The sequence below is a fragment of the Notolabrus celidotus genome, chromosome 13 (assembly GCF_009762535.1).
Source record: "Notolabrus celidotus isolate fNotCel1 chromosome 13, fNotCel1.pri, whole genome shotgun sequence".
NCBI lineage: Eukaryota > Metazoa > Chordata > Actinopteri > Labriformes > Labridae > Notolabrus > Notolabrus celidotus.
The window spans coordinates 1-24,383 of NC_048284.1; the positions used below are offsets into that span (position 1 = coordinate 1).

Consider the following 24,383-nt stretch of genomic DNA (forward strand, 5'->3'; position numbering starts at 1 on the left):
GATGAGATCAGACTGAGTCCTGTCTGGAAGATGGGACTGGATCTGATCCGGTCTTGATGTTGGGTCTTTGTTAATAATAGAACATAGAGTACAGTCTAGACCGGCTCTGTTTGGAGAGAGTCTGAGGAGAACGTTGTTGTGATTTGGTGCTTTATAAATAAAGATTGATTGATAAAAGTGAAAATACTGAAACAACAAGATAAGAGAGAATAATTTATAACATGAGTGATCGTTCAGATATGTTTGTGTTTATTAAATGTGAATGTGTTCATATATGTGTGGATGTGCATCATGTTATCTTGAGGCACAGTTTAAGTTAAGACATTAATTTACTTGTTGCTATGGTTTTGTTTTGACATCTGCCACATGAATGAGTTAGTTTCTCCTCTGTATGATATTTTGTGATTCATTATGAGGAGCTGTTTTTGTTTTTGTTGTGTGGTTTGTTTGTCTTATTTTGTTGCATTGTGTGTTAGTGTGCATGATTGTCTATGTGTTGGACCCCAGGAAGAAAAGCCGATGCTTCTGCTTGTGCTGACGGGGATCCTGTGTTTCAATATGTTTATTAAGGAAAACAAGATCTCCACAAAGCATCCACATCGACATTCAATTTTCATATAACAGTGTAATTCAAAGGCCTGATCTCCCAGACTACATCATCACTAATTCGGATTATTAATTCCTTATCATCAGGCAAAACTGTCTTCATCATAGAGTTAACAGTAAATAACTATCCCACCCTCCCCCCTCACTCAACCCTCCCAAGGAGTGCTACCTGACAATGTACAAAAAGTTGATCATTTCCTAATTGGGGATCCTAATGAGGAAGGAAAGAAAGAACAGCTTTAAAAATACCCTGAGACATTTTAAAGCGCCTACACCATGCTGAGTGAAAATATAATCTGCTGCTAATAAAAGTAATCACAGTAAAATAATCTGTTTCATGTAAAGTACTAAAATCAGAATTTACAAACCAACCACAGGGAGTCAAGACATCACAAGTCTGTTGTTTCCAAAACCACACAGTAAAGGTGTGCATGAGAAACACGGTGAGTTTATTCCTTTAACATTTCTCATGCACACTTTCTTTTTAAATACAACAATTTTACAATATACATTATATTTAAAATATTGATTTTATTGGCAAACATGTTGGTTTTTCTCTCAGGCTGATCTTGTGAGTGGGGAAATAATGAGAATCAGTCGCCATGAAAGCTTCAGAGGGAATATTTTTATTTTAACAAATCATTTTTAAATCAATGAAATCGTCTTTAAATTAACATTTTGTGTCTTTAGTTGGAAGCCGGGAAAGAAACAGGGTAATGTAAAGTGAACGGGCGGGAATGCAAATTAGAGTCCAGACAGGGTGAGAGAGGACTCTTCTGTTAGGTTCATTTTGAAGCTGTTAATCACATGATTAAACTTTATCTCTGTTAATTATGTGTTAAATTGATCCGCCTTGTCTTCTTCCTTCTTATTATTTTGCAGCACAGAGTAGCCTCCTTTATTTCTTAATGCTCCTGCATGCTGAAGATCTATCTACACCTCACTCTGTGTTGTACTCCTGTTTAAGACCTTCCTCCTCCTCCTCCTCCTCCTCTGTGTGTCTGCAGCAGGTTTTTACTGTGTGTGCTCTGTGCGGTGTATTTACCTGGTGATGAGTCTGAAAAGACGGTGGGACAGACAGCACACAGAGCCGAGGTGCAGGAACAAGAGGCGCTGCAGGACCACCGTGCTCTCTGCACACAGTGAGTCCTCTCTGTGAGGACGTCAAACAACGAAATATTTTCACTCTTTTGTCTTCCTGCTGCGCTCTCAGAGACTGTCAGAGGGAGAAAGAAGAGCTGAAAGACTGATTTCAGATCGTCTAGAGGAGGAAGAAAAATCTGCAGTGGAATAAACAAGCTCCAGGAACACGTTACTGACAGATTCACATTAACTTTACAGTTTAAAACATATAAAATCTAAACCTTTACTGCAGATCACTTAGAGCTTTATATCAAAGCTGCATCTAATAACAGCTTTAATTATAATTCATGATCTGAATTAATTTATCAATCAGGAAAACATCTGAAGAATCCAAAAGGCTTCTTAAATGTTGTTTTAAAGGACATTATTTCCTCCTCCACTAACTTCATGGTGCTGCTGTGCGTGGAGCCTCAGGTGAACAAACACTCTGAGAGTTTGCAGCTGCAGCAGATCCTCTCTCAGAGTCTCACCTGCAGCAGGTGTGTTCTCACCTGGGACAGTCCTGAGTCTACATGAAGGTAATTACATTCCTCAAAATTAAATCCAGACTGCTGATTTCTCTCTGGAAATCCACCATGAGTCTTCTCCTGCATTCTCTCTCAGTAAATTTGATTGGGTGTGACTGATCATTTTGTTGTTTTTAAAGCTTTAATGGACTTGTTCCTGCAGAGATTTTTAGGGTCTTTGGTCCCTTTTTTCTAGAGACTATAATTTAAACAATCCGATATCATCAAAAGAAGCCGCCGGGGTCTAAATTGCTGTACTAGTTTGGACGCATGTTCAGTTAGAAGCAGCAAAAACCAAAGTCTGGGGCATTGCTGAAGTTAGTTAATCCATTTATTCACATTTATTCTTTCCTTCCATCCATTCGTCCATCTTATATAAATAAAACACAGAATATAAACACCTGAAACTACCCAAACCCAGTCCAAAAGGATTCTGCTCCTTTCTCACCTGAATGTAATCACTTTATATGTTTTTTTGAACGGGTGTGTATGTGGCTTCTTTGACTTTTGGGGCCAGCCTCAAGTGGACGCTCGAGGAACTGCAGTTTGCAGTCAGCATTGGCTTCACTTCTCAAGATCGACTCTTGCTTTTTGCACACCTGAACTCCAGAGTCCAGCGTCTGAATTACATTTAGGTTAACTTCAGAGCTGTGTCTGATTCAGAGACAAAATAAGAGCACAACAAACACAGATTCTGGCTTCAACACTTTCCTTTAAATAATGCCTGTGTGTCTTTAAAGCACCACATCTGTGAGAGTATATTTTTTATACCCTTAAACTGTAGAATCGGTCTGCTAGATATCACTAAATATTTACAGTTATACACACTGTACCTTTAACAGTCACGTGTCACTTATTAAGAATATTCAAACATAAATAAAGGCTGTATCAGCAGCCTGCAGGTATTCACTTGGTCTGACACCTACCCCCTGCAGGTGGTCTCTGACATCAAATATATAACTATACAGAAATAATCAGTCTTCTTTTTAAAGGTCTTGTTTTTCTTTTTATGTCCCAAAGAAGCATCAGTATTAATTTGACTGTTTCACAACCTGCTAAATCTTCCTCACAGGAGCTTTAAGATGATCCTGCTTCTGATTTAAACAAAAGATCAGTTTCTTACTAATGGATCATCTGTTACCTGCAGAAGTCTCTCAGGTAAATCTGCACCTTTCTTTCATTTGTTTCAGGTCAGAACTGATCTTTTCTCTCACAGGAAACTACAACAGGAGCTGGGATTTATTGCACTCTTGCTGCTACACTGACACCTGCTGGTGAGCTCCTGCAACTACAACTCACTGTAATCATAGGTCTGTTTCTTTTTTCCTCTTTGTTTTTCAGGTGACTTTAAATATAAAGAGCAAAGATGATGACAGTTTCAGAGTTGGTTCAAGAGGTGTGAGAAGGTTATCATACATTTCCAGGTTGGAGATGATAAATTAAAAAAAAAGGTAGGTGTCTTTAATTTGATGAATTCTGAAGAACAAAAAGTGTTGATGAAAAAGCTTGTAGAATTTAAAGAATACATTAATAGCTACTTTGAATACCTTTAGAATCCTCACATAGTTCCACTTTATGGTCTTAAATATTCACAAAGAATAGGACTAAATGTTTTTGTAGAAGCATATAAAAATGTTGAAACATCCAGTTAACGCTCTTAAAATTATCAACACGTTAGCCACTTAATTTGCCTGGTTTTTGTTTCTACCTTAAGCTACCATATTTTCACGTTTTATTAATTCAACACATTTTTAAAAAAAATTCAAACTCATCCTGTTTTCATTTAATAAACCTAGTTTAAAAAAATGTCTACAATAGTTTATTTGTCAAACATGTATTTTATTTCTTGTGTACACTGAACTGAATGTAAAAAGCACAATGCTTTATTTGATTTGAAGCTTTTGTAAAATAAAAAAAAATATTTTAATTGATTAAAATATAAAAATCTATCAATTAAATATTATAGAGTTGAATCAAAACATTTGAACCTGATATAACCTTCATGTTTATATATTTGGTATCTCTACAAAATGTTTGAATGTTCTGTCCTTTTAAAAACGCGCTTCTGTTGTTTGTACCAGCAGAGCTTCCGTAGTCCGGAAGTGGTCACAGTCTGTTAGCCCTCAGCTAGCACACACACACACAGCACAAGGACAGAGGATTCTCAGTGTTAATTAATCTACTTTTTCTCTCTGACTTTATTTTTAAACCCTCTCAGAGTTGTTTGTTCTCCTGGAATCTGAAGGTAAGTTAATTTAAAAGTTAGAGGATTGAAAATGTTAATTTGAACGTTAGCAGCTTGGAGTGTTGTGTCGTGTCTAATGATAAACTAATGATTTATAACAGATTAAGGTCATTAACAGCACACACACATAGAAACACTACTTCTTTTAAAGTAAGAGTTATTAATTAAGCTCTGTTGAACAGTTTCTCCATCATTTAATAAAGGTTTTAAAAAATTAAAAAATCTGTTATTTAATAAATTAAATATTTAACGGTTTTTCCCGAACAAAAAAACAATTTATACTCGATTAAATTAATAGTTAACACATGGAATTACTATATAAAAAAATGAGGAAATTAATAGTGTGTATTATATATAATTATTTTGCCCATGTATTTTGTATTTGTGATCATTATCTCAGTTACCTCTGTACTTTATTGATCACTGATGTAAAAAGTAGATCTCTCCAGATGTTGGAATAAACACATTTCACCTTATCCTCAGTAACCTGAAAAATGATGAGGTCCTTTGGGGTCCATGAGGGTCTATAAACAGAAGTGAAAAGTCACGTGATCTCTGATAGTGGTGAGGATCTCAGGGTAACTAAGGACACGAAAAGATGGCTGCCAGCCAAAGACACAAACAAGCTGACACCAAATATGGATTAAAGATGAATTTATTCATTTAAAAATAATTTACTTTATATGAGGTTAAAAAAAATCTCTCTGAATAGGTAGAGAGGGAGTGTGACGGACTACTTTCTGTGGAGGGATTTGATGTGAAGTGTTCCATTCTATTCTGTTGGTTTAACCAAAGTGCCATCAGGTCCCTCAGGCATCTCTTCTGATGTTGAGGATTATTAACAGCTGTTATGGGGTTTGATCAGTCACACACACACACACACACACACACACACACACACACACACACACACACACACACACACCTCTCGTTGTCGTTCAGTTAATAATCCCCAGAAATCCATATCCACCCTAACACACCTGCATAAGGCATGACCATTCAGAATGATTGATCTTATGTTTAAAGATGGGATCATGAAATACTTTAAACTTAGGCGTGCAAACCACAACCATGCTCAACACAGGCCCGTGTAAATGTACACTGCTAAATAATTCAAACCTTTACAAACAAATCAATAATAATCGCCCTGTAGGAGACAAACTGACTGACTTTCTACATCCTACTACTGTAGGTACTTCCATAAACTATATCACCATGACGATTATTGAATCCTATGTTACCACTGTGGTTGTAATGTCCGGAAACCTATAAGAGAGGTTACTAATTAATCAAGTATAGTAGGATTAGGGTTAGGGTTACGATTAGGGTTAGGGTTAGGGTTAGGGTTAGGGTTAGGGTTACGATTAGGGTTAGGGTTAGGGTTAGGGTTAGGATTAGGGTTACGATTAGGGTTAGGGTTAGGGTTACGATTAGGGTTAGGGTTAGGGTTACGATTAGGGTTAGGGTTAGGGTTAGGATTAGGGTTACGATTAGGATTAGGGTTAGGGTTAGGGTTAGGGTTAGGGTTAGGGTTACGATTAGGTTAGGGTTAGGGTTAGGGTTAGGATTAGGGTTAGGGTTAGGGTTAGGGTTAGGGTTACGATTAGGGTTAGGGTTAGGGTTAGGGTTAGGGATTAGGAGTTGGGGTTAGGGACCGGGTTAGGGTTAGGGGTGGGGTTAGGAGTTGGGGTTAGGGACCGGGTTAGGGTTAGGGTTAGGGGTGGGGTTAGGGTTAGGGGTAGGGTTCGGGTTAGGGTTAGGGTTAGGGTTAGGAAAGGTTAGGGTTAGGGTTAGGGTTAGGGGTGGGGTTAGGGTTAGGGTTAGGGGTTAGGGTTAGGGTTAGGGGTGGGGTTAGGGTTAGGGTTAGGGTTAGGAAAGGTTAGGGTTAGGAGAGGTTAGGGTTAGGAAAGGTTAGGGTAGGGGTTAGGGTTAGGGGTGGGGTTAGGGTTAGGGTTAGGGTTAGGAAAGGTTAGGGTTAGGGTTAGGGGTGGGGTTACGATTAGGGTTAGGGTTAGGGTTAGGATTAGGGTTAGGGTTAGGGTTTAGGGTTAGGGTTACGATTAGGGTTAGGGTTAGGATTAGGGTTAGGGTTAGGATTAGGGTTAGGGTTAGGGTTAGGATTAGGGTTAGGGTTAGGGTTAGGGTTACGATTAGGGTTAGGGTTAGGGTTAGGGTTACGATTAGGGTTAGGGTTAGGGTTAGGATTAGGGTTAGGGTTAGGATTAGGGTTACGATTAGGGTTAGGGTTAGGGTTAGGGTTACGATTAGGGTTAGGGTTACGATTAGGGTTAGGGTTAGGGTTGTGATTAGGGTTACGATTAGGGTTACGGTTAGGGTTAGGGTTAGGGTTGTGATTAGGGTTAGGGTTACGATTAGGGTTAGGGTTAGGGTTGTGATTAGGGTTACGGTTAGGGTTAGGTTTACGATTAGGGTTAGGGTTAGGGTTAGGGTTACGATTAGGGTTAGGGTTACGATTAGGGTTAGGGTTACGATTAGGGTTAGGGTTACGATTAGGGTTAGGGTTAGGGTTGTGATTAGGGTTACGATTAGGGTTAGGGTTAGGGTTACGATTAGGGTTAGGGTTAGGGTTAGGGTTACGATTAGGGTTAGGGTTACAATTAGGGTTAGGGTTAGGGTTACGATTAGGGTTAGGGTTAGGGTTAGGGTTACGATTAGGGTTAGGGTTGTGATTAGGGTTAGGGTTACGATTAGGGTTAGGGTTGTGATTAGGGTTAGGGTTAGGTTTACGATTAGGGTTAGGGTTAGGGTTAGGGTTACGATTAGGGTTAGGGTTGTGATTAGGGTTAGGGTTAGGATTAGGTTAGGGTTACGATTAGGGTTAGGGTTAGGATTAGGGTTACGATTAGGGTTAGGGTTAGGATTAGGGTTAGGGTTAGGGTTAGGGTTAGGATTAGGGTTACGATTAGGGTTAGGGTTAGGATTAGGGTTAGGGTTAGGATTAGGGTTACGATTAGGATTAGGGTTACGATTAGGGTTAGGATTAGGATTAGGGTTAGGATTAGGGTTAGGATTAGGGTTAGGGTTAGGGTTACGATTAGGGTTAGGGTTAGGGTTAGGGTTACGATTAGGGTTAGGGTTACGGTTAGGGTTAGGGTTAGGGTTAGGGTTACGATTAGGGTTAGGGTTAGGATTAGGGTTACGATTAGGGTTAGGGTTAGGGTTAGGGTTAGGGTTGTGATTAGGGTTACGATTAGGGTTAGGGTTAGGGTTACGATTAGGGTTAGGGTTAGGGTTAGGGTTACGATTAGGGTTAGGGTTACGATTAGGGTTAGGGTTAGGGTTGTGATTAGGGTTAGGGTTACGATTAGGGTTAGGGTTACGATTAGGGTTAGGGTTAGGGTTGTGATTAGGGTTAGGGTTGTGATTAGGGTTAGGGTTAGGGTTGTGATTAGGGTTAGGGTTAGGGTTAGGGTTAGGGTTGTGATTAGGGTTAGGGTTAGGGTTGTGATTAGGGTTAGGGTTAGGGTTACGATTAGGGTTAGGGTTGTGATTAGGGTTAGGGTTAGGGTTGTGATTAGGGTAAGGGTTAGGGTTGTGATTAGGGTTAGGGTTAGTGTTGTGATTAGGGTTAGGGTTAGGGTTGTGATTAGGGTTAGGGTTGTGATTAGGGTTAGGGTTAGGGTTGTGATTAGGGTTAGGGTTGTGATTAGGGTTAGGGTTAGGGTTGTGATTAGGGTTAGGGTTAGGGTTGTGATTAGGGTTAGGGTTAGGGTTGTGATTAGGGTTAGGGTTGTGATTAGGGTTAGGGTTAGGGTTAAGATTAGGGTTAGGGTTAGGGTTAGGGTTAAGATTAGGGTTAGGGTTAGGGTTAGGGTTGCAATTAGGGTTAGGGTTAGGGTTGTGATTAGGGTTAGGGTTACGATTAGGGTTAGGGTTGTGATTAGGGTTAGGGTTACGATTAGGGTTAGGGTTGTGATTAGGGTTAGGGTTAGGGTTAGGGTTGTGATTAGGGTTAGGGTTACGATTAGGGTTAGGGTTGCGATTAGGGTTAGGGTTGCGATTAGGGTTAGGGTTAGGGTTAGGGTTAGGGTTGCGATTAGGGTTAGGGTTGTGATTAGGGTTAGGGTTAGGGTTGTGATTAGGGTTAGGGTTACGATTAGGGTTAGGGTTGTGATTAGGGTTAGGGTTACGATTAGGGTTAGGGTTGTGATTAGGGTTAGGGTTAGGGTTAGGGTTAGGGTTGCGATTAGGGTTAGGGTTAGGGTTGTGATTAGGGTTAGGGTTGTGATTAGGGTTAGGGTTAGGGTTAGGGTTGTGATTAGGGTTAGGGTTACGATTAGGGTTAGGGTTGCGATTAGGGTTAGGGTTGCGATTAGGGTTAGGGTTGTGATTAGGGTTAGGGTTAGGGTTAGGGTTAGGGTTAGGGTTGCGATTAGGGTTAGGGTTAGGGTTGTGATTAGGGTTAGGGTTGTGATTAGGGTTAGGGTTACGATTAGGGTTAGGGTTGTGATTAGGGTTAGGGTTGTGATTAAGGTTAGGGTTAGGGTTAGGGTTGTGATTAGGGTTAGGGTTAGGGTTAGGGTTAGGGTTAGGGTTGTGGTTGTGATTAGGGTTAGGGTTAGGGTTACGATTAGGGTTAGGGTTGTGATTAGGGTTAGGGTTACGATTAGGGTTAGGGTTGTGATTAGGGTTAGGGTTGTGATTAAGGTTAGGGTTAGGGTTAGGGTTAGGGTTGTGATTAGGGTTAGGGTTAGGGTTAGGGTTGCGATTAGGGTTAGGGTTAGGGTTGTGATTAGGGTTAGGGTTACGATTAGGGTTAGGGTTGTGATTAAGGTTAGGGTTAGGGTTAGGGTTAGGGTTAGGGTTAGGGTTAGGGTTGTGATTAGGGTTAGGGTTAGGGTTGCGATTAGGGTTAGGGTTAGGGTTAGGGTTAGGGTTAGGGTTAGGGTTGTGATTAGGGTTAGGGTTAGGGTTAGGGTTAGGGTTAGGGTTAGGGTTGTGATTAGGGTTAGGGTTGTGATTAAGGTTAGGGTTAGGGTTAGGGTTAGGGTTGTGATTAGGGTTAGGGTTAGGGTTAGGGTTGCGATTAGGGTTAGGGTTAGGGTTGTGATTAGGGTTAGGGTTACGATTAGGGTTAGGGTTGCGATTAGGGTTAGGGTTAGGGTTGCGATTAGGGTTAGGGTTAGGGTTAGGGTTGTGATTAGGGTTAGGGTTAGGGTTGCGATTAGGGTTAGGGTTAGGGTTAGGGTTGTGATTAGGGTTAGGGTTAGGGTTAGGGTTGTGATTAAGGTTAGGGTTAGGGTTAGGGTTAGGGTTAGGGTTAGGGTTAGGGTTGTGATTAGGGTTAGGGTTGTGATTAAGGTTAGGGTTAGGGTTAGGGTTAGGGTTGTGATTAGGGTTAGGGTTAGGGTTAGGGTTGCGATTAGGGTTAGGGTTAGGGTTGTGATTAGGGTTAGGGTTACGATTAGGGTTAGGGTTGCGATTAGGGTTAGGGTTAGGGTTGCGATTAGGGTTAGGGTTAGGGTTAGGGTTGTGATTAGGGTTAGGGTTAGGGTTGCGATTAGGGTTAGGGTTAGGGTTAGGGTTGTGATTAGGGTTAGGGTTAGGGTTAGGGTTGTGATTAGGGTTAGGGTTACGATTAGGGTTAGGGTTAGGGTTGTGATTAGGGTTAGGGTTAGGGTTGTGATTAGGGTTAGGGTTGCGATTAGGGTTAGGGTTAGGGTTGTGATTAGGGTTAGGGTTACGATTAGGGTTAGGGTTGTGATTAGGGTTAGGGTTAGGGTTGTGATTAGGGTTAGGGTTAGGGTTGCGATTAGGGTTAGGGTTAGGGTTAGGGTTGTGATTAGGGTTAGGGTTACGATTAGGGTTAGGGTTGTGATTAGGGTTAGGGTTAGGGTTAGGGTTGTGATTAGGGTTAGGGTTAGGGTTGCGATTAGGGTTAGGGTTAGGGTTAGGGTTGTGATTAGGGTTAGGGTTAGGGTTAGGGTTGTGATTAGGGTTAGGGTTAGGGTTAGGGTTGTGATTAGGGTTAGGGTTAGGGTTGTGATTAGGGTTAGGGTTAGGGTTAGGGTTGTGGTTAGGGTTAGGGTTGCGATTAGGGTTAGGGTTAGGGTTAGGGTTGTGATTAGGGTTAGGGTTAGGGTTAGGGTTGTGATTAGGGTTAGGGTTAGGGTTACGATTAGGGTTAGGGTTAGGGTTAGGGTTGCGATTAGGGTTAGGGTTAGGGTTAGCAGAGGATCTCAGCTGGGGGCTGCGTCTGAGTGACAGGTCTCCATGAGCGCTTTCTTCCTCCGCTGCTGGACTGATTATGACCCGGTTGTGCTCCCGGCTGACCCCTGATCTCGTTCACATGTTTATTTTTCTCAATAAGAACTAGTAAACAGAAAACTGGACACTGTGAGTCTAAAATATCTTTCTGTTTAGTTCTCTTGTTGCAGTAATCCACATGTTGAAGTCTGAGACTCCACTATCATGACTGTGTTTCCTTGGAGATTATGAGCCTTCTCCACATGTTGATATTCATCATGTTTAACATTTTGAACACTTCAATACAATCCGTAGGGACTCAATCCTGTCAAACATTGTTCCATGAAGGAAAATTTGATTCAGGGGAAAAACCCATTTGGCATGTTTTTGACAAAGACAGTGAAGTATTTTACACAGCAGGTTAATGAATAAGATCCCAGGGTAATACAGTAGTCTGAAAGAAGTGATCATTGGATGGTTGGATGAAATATTTCATGGTGGACCAAAGCAGCATCTTTCTGACATTGCTCCTGAGGAAAGTAAAAGAAGCTAACATTCCTGTGGTGTTTGTAAATCGCCTTCATTAATGACTGATTGTGAACAGTGTGTGATAGTAGGTCCCTCTGAACAGTTCACTCTCATTGTGCTGATCTCTCCTCAGATGCCTCCTAAAGCTCTGAATCCTCTGGCCATGAAGCTGATGAAGGGAGTGATCGCTCTGGAGCTGGTGGGCATCTTTGGGGCGTACGGTCTGTTTCAGATGATGAACAACAGCCAAGGTGTCTTATAAATACTGAGCAGTGTTAATCTGAGTCAGACAGACAAATATATGCTGGGTGACTTTATGTGCTCTAAACTCTAGCTGTGTTTCCCCTCACCTGCAGATTTCAGGAGCAGCGTGAACAGGAAGTTTCCATCCGTGCTGGAAGGTGAGGAGTTGAACGTGTTCATCCATCACTGTGGTTTGTGTCAGAGGAGCCTCATCTTCATTTATTATAGGATAACATGCTGTTCATGTCAGACTTTAATAATGATGATCATTTTGATCATAGCTGTATTCACTCATGCTCCAAACTCCTGAAAACTGCCTTCAAGTCTCAAAGTGTGCTGCAGGTGTGAACGCAAACAACCTGAACTTTAATCCCATCTCTACCTGGACTTTCTCCTGCCAGCTCTCCATTTAAGAAGTCTAGTAGTGCAGGTTAAATACTGTCCATGAACTAAACATTACTACAAAATAAATGTGCTTTTATTTTGAAATGGAGCTGAAACCACTCTGAAATCTCAGGATGCTTTGCACCATGTTTGGATTCTAACTTCAGTGTTTTACATGATGATTCTTCTGAGGATGAAATGAAAAGTCTGTAACAGTAGTTTTAATTTAAAGGAGCAAAATAATGTTAAAGGAATAAACTAAAGATGGAAAGAATAGATTTAAATCACTCAAACAACAGCTCTAAGTTTGTTTCTCTTCAAAGATAAATCAATCAGTGTCTGAAAACCTGAATAACTTTAATTTGATTTATGAATCTGTACATTGTCAAAGATACAAGAACATTATTTCTGTATGAAAATTTAAATGCATCATAAACATGTAAGCATGAAAAACAATCTCCTGTTCTCCAAAGTCTTAACCCGGCTCCTCCTCAGGTCAGAGTTAATCCAGCAGTGTGTTTTAATCTGGATCTGAACCCCTCCTCCCTCTCTCTCTCTCTCCTCAGTTTATTACCAGTCCAACGAGTGGGCCGGCGTCTACGGGGTCCGAGAGAGAGACCACGAAGCCTGGTCGGCCAAACAGGAGTGACTCTGTGGGTCCTTTTAAATCCACGACATCAAACACACGGCAGCCGTTACTTCTTCCTCTTCTTGTTCCCGAGCGCTTTGCCTCCCGCCCTCGCTCGGCCGAACGACTTCTTCTTGTTGAACATCGTCTTCTTCTTGCGCAGCGTCTTGGCGTCTCGGCCTTGGATCCAGTCGTCACGTTGAGCCTCCCACTTCAGCTGCTTCACACCTGCAGGGACAAAGAGGAGGAGTCAGAGAGGACGAGAGGAGGAGTCAGAGAGGACGAGAGGAGGAGTCAGAGAGGACGAGAGGAGGAGTCAGAGAGGACGAGAGGAGGAGTCAGAGAGGACGAGAGGAGGACGAGACAAGGACACTTTAACCAACAACACCTCTGGGTTCATGGATCTGAAGCACAATGACACAATCACTGAGGTTCACTCACTGACACGGTTTATATAAAGTCCTGGTGGACAAACACTGGAAACCCTTCACTGTTATCATCTGTGTCTGTTTGAAGCTGATTGTCATCCTGACTCATTTCCTCTCTCTGTGGAGGAATCATTAAACCAGCTGGTATCCAGCAAACTCCCTAAACACCCTCCACGTCTGTTGCTCTTTTATCTTTGTCCTTAAATGTACAACATATTTAACATCCTCAGCAGTGTGTCCATGCACACACCGCACATGTTACTACAAATATCTCACATTATATTTAAAATACTTCACCAGATAATGTTATAGAGTCATCTCTGATCTGTGCCTGAACATCGAGGAGCCTCTAAGAACTGGAGTTGCATGATTGGCAGCTTTAACATGTCCTTAAACTCACCCTAGATTTCATACTTCTCAGATCTGGTGAAAACTTTGACATATTGGAGCAAAGTGACTCCACAGCGCCCCCTATACATCTTCAAAAATGGGTCCCATAGGAGGTTACTTAGACCTACATTCATGATATTTGGTATTTATATTTATCATGTCAAGACCTTTAAAAAATCCTCTCACACCCATACTCCAAACCCAACAGGAAGTCAGCCACTCTGGATTGACTTTCAAAATAAGGTGAATTTTGGTGATTTTCAGGGTTGATAATTGAATCCACTCCTCCTACAGGTTTTATCTGGTCAATTTGAAATTTGGAGAACTTGTCGTTCACACCTTGAGGATTAAAAGCTTGAAGCTGAATTAAAAGGTGTGTCTGTGGCAGCACAGTGAAGTTTCATGTCTCATGAAACAGGAAGTTGTGTGGTCATACATGCTAATGTTCAGCTACAGTCATCGCAGTAACACTGCTATTTAAAATGTTAAATCTAAATGTCACATTATGGGCCTGGACTGAGCAGATAACTACAGTGTCTGGTCATAGTTATAGCTCCATCTAGTGGTAGGAAGCAGTAAGTGCACAGAGAAGCATCATGCAGGCTCCATGCTCTTCACAAACAGAAGACTTGCTCTACATTAGCATGAACTCATGCTAGCTGACGTCTCTCCTGTATGTACTGCCCTCTCTGATGTCATGAGTTCAGGTGACCGGTGACCTACCTGCTTTGTCTTTGTTGGCCATGGCGTTCAGCCCGATGTTGTCAAACTTGGAGCCGGCGTTCTCGTCCAACAGAGAGCCAAACTGAAAAACAACAAAGCACATTTAACAGAATATAGAATATAAAATACTTTAAATTCAATTAAAACCCTGAAAATAAAACTCACCTCATCAGCAGAGACAAACATGGCGGTGTCTTTCTTTCCTTTCTTCTTCTTCGCCTGTTTGGAGCCTGAAGGAGAAACGATCGATTAAACATCCTTAAAATGAGGCGATGGAAGATTATATATAATAATATAATAATAATAATAACTTTATTTATCTAGCAGCTTTAAAAACAAATGTTTACAAAGTGCTTTGACAAACAAAGCATGGTTGGAGGAATTTAAACAAAACAGAATACAAAGTGAGGTTAAAAAGAATAAATGAAACAGAATGAAGTGGTGAGACAACAGAACAATAAATCATTGTTTAAGAGATTTTTCAAAGATAAATAAATAAAAACATTAAAAGGACAATAAAAGAGTAGGAACATTAAAATAAATTAAAACAATAAGTAATCAAATATATTTAAAACAATCAATCAGTAGGATAAAACTAAAATAATAATAGAAGTAAAAGTGTTTAGAAGGATGAAGTCTGTAAACAGATGTCACTCTGACTCTTTGAACCTTTCCTCCTGAGGGAGGTGAAAACCTCCTAAACCTCCTTCACACAGAACAACCCGCTGAGATCTGCAGTGAGGTCACCGTCGATGACTCGTTCATGTAAGGATGATCATTTAAGATCAGCAGGAAGGAGTCACGCTCACCTGAGGATCCAGAGAAGTCGAGCTCCTCTGTGGATTTCCTCTTCCCTTTCTTGGAGCGAGGAGTGATGTCTGGAGCTTCCACCTCCTCGTCTGAATCTGCAGAGAAGAGATTCTTCTTATTAGTGATCGTTCTTTAGTGAAGTTTTAAATATTAAAAGGAGAAGATTCAACTTATAAAATCAGTCTGCTGCTCAGAGGCAGCGTGTTTGAAGTTTCTCTACTTTCAATGTGGAAACTTAAGGGATGATATTTTTACTTCCTGAGTGTGTGTGTGTGTGTGTGTGTGTGTGTGTGTGTGTGTGTGTGTGTGTTCAGACGGATGTTTTTAAATACAGAGTGTAACTTGGATTAATTTAAGACTTGAGCTCACCATCGAACGCAGCATCGTCCTCAAGCTCAGGAACTGAAAGAGAAATACAAGAAGAGGGAGGATCGTTTTTTTTTAATTTCCATTAAAATATTTATAAGAATCTTTATTTCTAAACAAAGTTACAAAGTGCTTCACAGAGAGACACAAACATAAGCAAAGATGAAAAAATACATAAATAAATAAATAAATATAAATAAATATATATAAATACATAAATAAAAATATATAAATAATATAAATAAATATAAATACATAAATAAATAAATATAAATAATATAAATAAATAAATATAAATAATATAAATAAATAAATATAAATAAATAAATATAAATAATATAAATAAATATATATAAATACATAAATATATATAAATAATATAAATAAATATATATAAATACATAAATAAATAAATATGTACAAAAATACCCAGAAAACTGAGACTGATCTGTGATCATTGTGCCAAATAAACAGTGTTTCTATGGTTACATTAACGTGTTATAACTCATGAATAATAACATAAATGTGATCCAAAGGGAAGATGAATTTCTCTGTTTTCAAAGAGTTCAAAGGTCACATCTTGATCACCAACGGTCTTAAAACCCTGAGAGATATCATGACTCAGCTGTTTTCTACCTTCTTCATCGTCATCGTCGTCTCCGCCTCCGTCAGCATCCATGAACATCCCTCCGTCCTCCTCCAGCTCGTCTCCAAAGTCCTCCTCGTCCATGCTGCCCAGAGACACCTCCTCATCGTCCAGGTCGTCCACGTCCGAGTCGTCAGAGTCCGAGTCCTGCTGGTTCTTCTTTCCTTTCTTACTCTTCACGTTTCTGACCGACATGAAGGGAGGAGCACGGAGAGCAAAAACAGGAGGGTCAAACCAGAACTGCATGTTTCAACAACAAGTCTGAACAATGAGATGATGATGTGAGCTCACCCGGCAAAGTCCAGATCCTCCTCGGCCATCTCAGTGAAGTACGAGTCTCCCTCAGCGGAGTCTGCTCAGAGACAGGAACAAGAGATCGGGTCAGAACATCAAAACATCCAAACCTTTACCACAACATCAGAATCCAGAGTGAGGAGTACAAACTGGACTACATGTTTAACAAAGAGAGTTTACCTCTTTATTCTTATTTCACTCAGAGGGTTTCACTTTGATTTGTTGATTTTATTTTAATGTGTTCTTCTTTTTATTCCCTGATTATCTCAGAGAGGTTGAGACATGTGGTTTATCTGATCCATCAAGTCAAACAGAGCGACTGTACTCATCAAGGATTTAATGAAGTCCAGTTTTTGAAGGATTCACTTAAAGGCGGCTCTGCTGAGAGTTCCCTCTCTCCTGAGCCCGCAGCATGAACCAGCCTGGAACTCATACAGAGGGGACTGGGATGGATATGGTCCCAATCTTTTCTGCCCCCGTCAGGTTCAGACTGCGTGCCATGATTGGACGCTGCCTCACCAAAAGATGAGGGATGATTTATTGACAATCAACACAAACGAACGTTCCTCACTGGAGCTTTAAATAAACGGCTCAGTGTTAAATGTTCTCTGAGCTTCAGTCTGACTTTAACTTTCTGTTTGATTGAGTCACTTCTTCTTCTTTTGTTTGAATATTTCTCTTCTTAAAGCAGGATCTTATGATGAGTTTAATGTTAGCTGACTCAGTATTTCTGAATGTGTGTGTGTGTGTTGTTTTTATTGAGTCTCTGCAGTTGAACTCGTTCCTCCTCCGTCTCCACTCACCCAGTAACTTCTCAAACTCTTCATCGTCCACGTCCTCCACGCTCTCGTTGTCTCCGTCTGCTCGAGGCCGGCGGAGCTGCTTCTCCTGCTGACGCTTCTTAAAGAAGCTAACCACAGAATAACAAAAACACAATGAACATGTGATCCTTTACTTTCTTTGTTTTCAAAGAGTTTCAAACTCACCGATGGAAGAAGATCTCATCCACAGAGATCTGACTCTCCTCTTTGGACAGGAACTCCTCACAGTTCACTGACAGAGAGACAGGAGACCATCAGATCACAGAAGAACGAGTGTGTGAACAGAAACACTGAACGAATAAGAGACTTCATTTAATGCAGACTTTAACCTGACGCTGAAATATTCATCGACAAGAGAAACCAGGGATCTCTGCAGGAACTCACCGGGGAGAGATTTGAGGGGTATCCTCTGTTTGGGCATCATCGCTGCAGCGTCTGTGTTCTCTGTGAAAACACACAAATCAAACATGTTTACAGACTTTAAAGAGTCTGGATGATAAATCAAACATGTTTACAGACTTTAAAGAGTCTGGATGATAAATCAAACATGTTTACAGACTTTAAAGAGTCTGGATGATAAATCAAACATGTTTACAGACTTTAAAGAGTCTGGATGATAAATCTAACATGTTTACAGACTTTAAAGAGTCTGGATGATAAATCAAACATGTTTACAGACTTTAAACAGTCTGGATGATAAATCTAAGATGTCTCTTCTTTAGAGAGTTTTAATCTGGTCTGTTGGTCCGGTCTGACACGATCAGTCCCCCTTTCAGAGACACCATGAACTCGCTGATCGACATGAAGAAGTGTTCATTACGTTTTCCTCTCAGCTGTTTGGGGTTCCTGAAGACGAAGCGATCCAAGAACCTGATGAGGGTGAAGTCCTGCAGAGGGTCGCCCGAGTACTGGATGGGGTCTCCCTGCAGAAGAAAAACACACATCACAGAAATTAGGAGCAGACTCCAGAGACCCCCAGAGAGGAGGATGAGACCGAGTCCTGGAGCTGAGGGAGTGTCTGATGAGACTCCTCTGAGGGTCTTAGACTCAGAGAGGGTTCACGTGGACTTTAGTATCCTGGAGGTTTTACCTGCAGGATGGTTTTGGCGAACAGCGACACGGACGGGTGGAAGTGCTGGGAGAGCTGCAGAGACACAAACACACACACACACACAGTTTAGATATCATGTTATCTAAAAAGAGAGAACACACAGAGAGGAGAGATAATAAATGTATGATCAGTTTGAGGCTTCATGAATGACAACAGACGTGTTCCTCACCCTCTGCAGCTCCCACAGAGTCGTTCGGTCAGCGCCGCAGTACAACGGGTTTCTGTGCAGAGGGTCGTAGGTCTGGATCTTCTTTCCTCCTGGAGGTAAACAAACAAACAAACAAACAATAAATACATAACACACCAAACCAGACATGAATATAAAGGATGACTTTTAAGATAAGATGAAACCCAATAATCCACAGAAGGAAATTCAGGTGTTGCAGCAACACAGGAATGATAGCAAGTAAGATAAACAAGAAGAAGAAGAAGAAAAACAGATCTAAAAAACAGTAAATTAAATAAATAAATAAAATAATAATAATGATGAAATGAAATGATAAATAAATAAAATACATAAAAATAAAATAAAAGAATAAAATAAATAATATACAAAGAAACACATAAAATAAAATCAAGTACAATAAATGAAGTTAAATAAATAATATACAAATAAATAAATTAAAACATATTAAATAAAATTAATGAATAAAATAAGATAGAATAAATAACTTTTTCCAATAAATAACAAACACTGCTGTTATTATTTGAAACACCCCCCCCCCTCTCTTTATTGACAGGACAGCTGTAGATGGACAGGAAATGTGTGGAGCAGAGGGGGGGGGAGACATGCAGCAAATGCTCGCCGCCTGGAATGAAGCCGGTTGCCTCTGCGACGAGGACTACAGCCTCTGTATGTGGGCCACTTAGACCGTTAGGCCACCAGCGCCCCCTATCTAAAATACTTGAATGCGTTTTAAATAGGAGTTCATCCAATCAGAGATCTTAATGTTCAGCTGTGACACACAAACAAACTTCAGATCCTGACCCGTCCTCTCAGAGCCGTTGAAGGTCTCAGTGACTCACCTTCCAGGTTCTGATGATGGACCCACGATGCCGCGGGCTTCGCCTTCACCGACTCCTCGCTCACCGCTCCTTCCTCCAGTTTGTCTGCGTCCACGAAGCGCTCCTCTTCATCATCATCATCTTCCTTCTCTTCAGCCAGGTCTTTGAACTCCTCCTCATCTTCATCCTGAGTGAGAACAGAGAGCGAGGAAGTTAAAGTCTCTGACCTGAAACTTCACGATGAGTATCAGGAGACTTTTTAAATCCAGGGGTCAGAAAGATGAAAACTTATGTTTAAGAGTTTTAAAGTGAAACAAGTGATGAGGGACGGTCTCACCTCCTCCTGCTGCAGCAGAACCTTCAGGCTGGGTTTGGCCCTCATCACCTCGGACACGAGGAAGAGCGCCCCGCAGGCGAAGCTGGCGTTCTGCTCGGCGCTGACCTGAAGCAGACGCTTCACGAAGGCTTTGACTCGCCGCAGAACGATGTCCGCCTTCAGAGACTTATACAGAAGGTTCAGGAACATGCTCTGCCTGGAGGACGACGACAAACCAGGGTCCAACAACTTCCTGTAGAGGAGGAGGAGGAAGAGGAGGGGGAGGAAGAGGAGGAGGGAATAGGAGGAGGAGGAAGAGGAGGGGGAGGAGGAGGAGGGGGAGGAAGAGGAGGAGGGAAGAGGAGGAGGAGGAGGAGGAGGAGAAGGAGGAAGAGGAGGGGGAGGAGGAGGATGGGGAGGAAGAGGAGGAGAGTCAGTAATTGCTCAGAGGAGAGGAAGAATAATGATGATACTGCATTTTAAAAGAAGTCAAGAGATGACTTCATTTCTGTAAAGGAGTTATCTGAAGATTGAAACCCTCAGAGAAAGAGGGATACACCAGGTGAGAGGGATACACCAGGTGAGAGGGATACACCAGGTGAGAGGGATGCACCAGGTGAGAGGGATAAACCAGGTGAGAGGATACACCGGGTGAGAGGGATGCACCAGGTGAGAGGGATAAACCAGGTGAGAGGATAAACCAGGTGAGAGGGATGCACCAGGTGAGAGGGATACACCAGGTGAGAGGGATACACCAGGTGAGAGGGATACACCAGGTGAGAGGGATACACCAGGTGAGAGGGATAAACCAGGTGAGAGGGATAAACCAGGTGAGAGGGATAAACCAGGTGAGAGGGATAAACCAGGTGAGAGGATACACCAGGTGAGAGGGATACACCAGGTGAGAGGGATACACCAGGTGAGAGGGATAAACCAGGTGAGAGGGATAAACCAGGTGAGAGGGATAAACCAGGTGAGAGGATACACCAGGTAAGAGGGATACACCAGGTAAGAGGGATACACCAGGTGAGAGGGATACACCAGGTGAGAGGGATACACCAGGTAAGAGGGATAAACCAGGTGAGAGGGATAAACCAGGTGAGAGGGATAAACCAGGTGAGAGGGATAAACCAGGTGAGAGGATACACCAGGTGAGAGGGATACACCAGGTGAGAGGGATAAACCAGGTGAGAGGGATAAACCAGGTGAGAGGGATGCACCAGGTGAGAGGGATAAACCAGGTGAGAGGGATAAACCAGGTGAGAGGGATGCACCAGGTGAGAGGGATACACCAGGTGAGAGGGATAAACCAGGTGAGAGGGATAAACCAGGTGAGAGGGATGCACCAGGTGAGAGTGATAAACCAGGTGAGAGGGATGCACCAGGTGAGAGGGATACACCAGGTGAGAGGGATAAACCAGGTGAGAGGGATACACCAGGTGAGAGGGATAAACCAGGTGAGAGGGATACACCAGGTGAGAGGGATAAACCAGGTGAGAGGGATACACCAGGTGAGAGGGATAAACCAGGTGAGAGGGATAAACCAGGTGAGAGGGATGCACCAGGCTTGCAGCTGTTACCTGTACAGAGCGGTGTAGTACCGGTCTGAGATGCTCTGCTGGGAGTCCATGACCTGGAACAGCAGCATGAGCGCCTGCACGGCCGTGTTGAACTTGACCAGGTGGACTACCTTGAACAGCGTGTCCAGCTGCTCCTTCACCTTCTCGTCTCCGGTGCCGGCGTAGGGATACGCCCGGTTCACGCCCGACAGCAGCACGCTCAGCATCTTGGACTCGATGTCCTTCTTCTTCACGCAGGCTCTGAAGAAGGAGAAGTAGATGGTGATGAGCTTGGCGGCGAGCTCGGTCTCGTCGTGGCTCAGCATCACCTGGCTGAGGAAGCAGACGGCGTAGTACTGCGCCTTGGGGCTGATGTTGGGCCTGAACATGAGGCGCTCCACCTCGCAGCACACCACCGCCTTCATGTTGGGGTGTTTGTGCAGCAGCGTCTCCAGCAGGTACGACGCCTTCGCCGCCGTCTTGTACTCGGGGTCTCCCAGCTTGTTGACGACCTGGATGAGCAGCGCCCGCTCCTGCTCCGGGCGGCTGCACAGCATCTCGTGGGCGGTGGCCAGCGCCTTCGCCTTGGTGGCCGCCACCGTGTCGTGAGCCACCGTGTCCAACGCCGCCACGAACTCGGCCACGTGATGTTTGAGCTGATGCTCAAAGTACCAGAGGACCAGCCGGCGGTCTCTGGCGTCCCTGTTCCCGCTCGCCTTCTCCTCCAGCTGGTCGAACGGGTGCTGAGCGAAGGGGCGGAGCTTCCTGTGCTCCGGGAGCAGGTCGGAGAGCAGGAGCTCGCGCAGAGTGTCCAACGCCATCAGACCCATCCGCCTGCTGCCCTTCTTCTTCACCATGGCGACCAGGTTCTCCACGTGCAGCAGCGAGTGCACCGGGGCGTCCTGAATCAGAACCGTCATGGCCGCCATCCTGTCGGCGAGCACGCCGGAGGAGACGACGGTCTTCATCCAGTTGGAGTTGGCTCCTTTCTGCAGAACCTTCTTGCTCTTGTAGAGCTCCACCTCAGACTCCAGCAGCTGCTGGGCGAGCGTCTTGTACTGAGACACCAGCGTGGCGTCCTGCGGCTCAGCTGATCCCTCGGCGGCGTACTCCTGGTCGAACCACTTCCCTCCGGGTTTGATGAGCAGCGCCTGCCTCTTCTGGAACTCAAACACGTTCACGTTCAGCTTCGCCTTCCTCCCGGCGGCGGTCTGAGCGTTCTTGGTCTTCTTGGCCTTCGGCTTCTTCTCCACCTCTGGGATGGTTTTCACTTCCTGCTGAGAGCTCGATGTCTGCTCCACGGCTGGTTCTTTCTTTGCTTTAGACTTCTTCTCCTCCTTCTTCTCTTCCTTCTTGTCTTTCTTCTCGTCCTCCTCGCCCTCAGGCTCCTCGGGGATGACCTGCACTCCTGCGAACGCCTTGATGCCCAGCTTAGTGATGAACTTCTCCAGCTCGCCCTCCTCCAGGTCGTCTATCGCTCCTTTCTTTCCTCCGTCCACCAGCTCGTTGGAGTCTTCCAGACCAGCCAGCATGACATAATCTGCCTTTAAAGGGACAAGAGAAGAAGAATACATGAACTAACTTAGACTATGACCCTTTTTAAGCCTCAGTAAAAGTTTATGAAATAAAATGAACAGTCTTTAATAGCTGACAGGAAGTGGTGAAGGTTTAAAGTCACCTTCAACACAGACTCTGAGACAGTGACTCAGTTAAAGCTCAAACTTTAAAGTAACATGAGTCACAAACAAACTTTGAATGCTGCTTTAATTTAACAAATGGTTTCTGTATTATTACCAAACAGCTGTGAACAGCACATGCAGGGTTAAACTTCAGATATCATGTTTGTTTTTTTATACTTTATTTGTGTAAAGAGGCAGAGTCAGACAGCACGGCTCAGTGAAACAGAAACAGGAGGTCATTTATACATCCTTGCTAGAACAGTGGAAATACAGTCAGTTCATGCAGTAGTGGTTTATTAATCCCTCAATGCTACAGACACAGTCCATTTCTCCCAGTAATGCAAACATTTTTCTGCTCTAAGGTTTAGTGAGGAAGTCATTCTTTCCATATTTTCAGTTCTAGACATGATTTCTATCCACTCAGTCTCTGTTGGAGGATTGGGTTGCAGCCACTTTGGTGTCACGGCCTTTTTGCTGTCTGCTAATAAAATCTTCATCAAGTATTCATCCTGAACTGAGAGGGGGGCTGAGATGTTACCTAGATAAACTGATGAGAATGAGGAGTCAACCCCTGCTCCAAAGATGTGTTGTAATGCCTTAATTACTCCCCCTCCCGATATGACTTGATTTTTAGGCAATTCCAAAATATATGAAAGTGGTCTGCCAGCTGTTCTCCACACTTCCTCCAACACAGACCGTTTCCAGCTGTTTGTATACGTTTTGTTTTGGGGTTATAAAATACCTGATTACATTACACCAACAGAAACCCCTCCAAAGACCTGAGCTGGTGGAGGTGGACTGCACAGAACATACATTTAGCCAATCCTCCAAAATAACAAGTCCAGATTCTTTCTCCCACTTTAACCTAACCCTGTTTGTTGTGTGAGTGTCTTAGTGGATTGAATCCTTGAGTGTAAAACTGAGACTAGCTTCCTCTCGCCCTTGCCTTTGTACTTCAGATATTATGTTAAATATTTCTTCTCATTAACTCTACCTCTTATTTGGGGATTTGATTGGTATTTATTCACTTATATAAACCTTATTAATCTGACTTTCTGATTATTATTTTACAACAAAATGATAAATATATATCAGATACAGTCAACACAATAAGTCAATATACAAATCTGTAGTTTGGACTTTAATTCAGGAGAACCAGCAGTTATTTTTGGAGCATTGAAAGCTTTTTAAAAAGTTGTTTTTTTCTTTAGGTCAGTTTTTTGTGTTATTGAGACACAGAGATGTCCTGATCACTGACACTACATATCAATATTTAATTTAAATATAATAAATATTAAACAGGCGGTGACACTGACGACTTTAATCTGCACTCTGCTCTGTCAGGACATTAGGAGCTCTGTCATTAATCACATGTGTTTCTGTCACATGATCAGACTGTTCTGTGACTTGTTATTGATGAAATGCTGAATCGTGATATTACCGATATTGTAGGTAACGATATGTTACCGTATCGTGAGTTACCGTGAGTTCCCCCCCCCCCCTCTCTCTGTTATTATATCAGAACATTTAAATCATTAAAGTCATCTTTAAAACATTACAGCTCTGAACTCCAGCCCAGACAACAAGTGTTAAAGTGTCCTCATGTAAACCAGGTTTATTAAGACCAGAACCAGCTGCTGATGTTTGATCTGCTCACCCGTGTTCCTCCCCACCGGAGAACCTCATCCAGGCTGAGGTCTTCATCTGTCTTCCCTCCTTTCTCCTCCTCTGGATCCCCCTCTTCT

At 42.7% G+C, this 24,383-nt stretch overlaps 2 protein-coding genes across 2 annotated transcripts; one reads left to right on the plus strand and one right to left on the minus strand.

Annotated features, from left to right (window-relative positions):
- The first annotated feature begins 4,328 nt into the window (after nt 1-4,328).
- On the plus strand, nt 4,329-13,085 carry LOC117823958 (protein CEBPZOS-like). Its single transcript, XM_034699252.1, has 4 exons — nt 4,329-4,500; nt 11,369-11,486; nt 11,592-11,636; nt 12,429-13,085. Exons 2-4 carry the CDS (start codon nt 11,369-11,371, stop codon nt 12,509-12,511), a joined length of 246 nt encoding a protein of 81 aa, XP_034555143.1. The 5' UTR covers nt 4,329-4,500; the 3' UTR covers nt 12,512-13,085.
- On the minus strand, nt 12,199-24,376 carry cebpz (CCAAT enhancer binding protein zeta). The gene is made up of 17 exons (XM_034699251.1): nt 24,296-24,376; nt 20,981-22,503; nt 19,422-19,653; nt 19,106-19,271; nt 18,249-18,337; nt 18,059-18,112; nt 17,789-17,891; nt 17,353-17,412; nt 17,134-17,200; nt 16,951-17,057; nt 16,145-16,205; nt 15,844-16,037; nt 15,211-15,243; nt 14,841-14,936; nt 14,197-14,261; nt 14,032-14,113; nt 12,199-12,718 (listed from the first exon to the last, which is right to left on the minus strand). Exons 2-17 carry the CDS (start codon nt 22,489-22,491, stop codon nt 12,558-12,560), a joined length of 3,081 nt encoding a protein of 1,026 aa, XP_034555142.1. The 5' UTR covers nt 22,492-22,503; nt 24,296-24,376; the 3' UTR covers nt 12,199-12,557.
- Between the last annotated feature and the right edge of the window lie 7 nt (nt 24,377-24,383).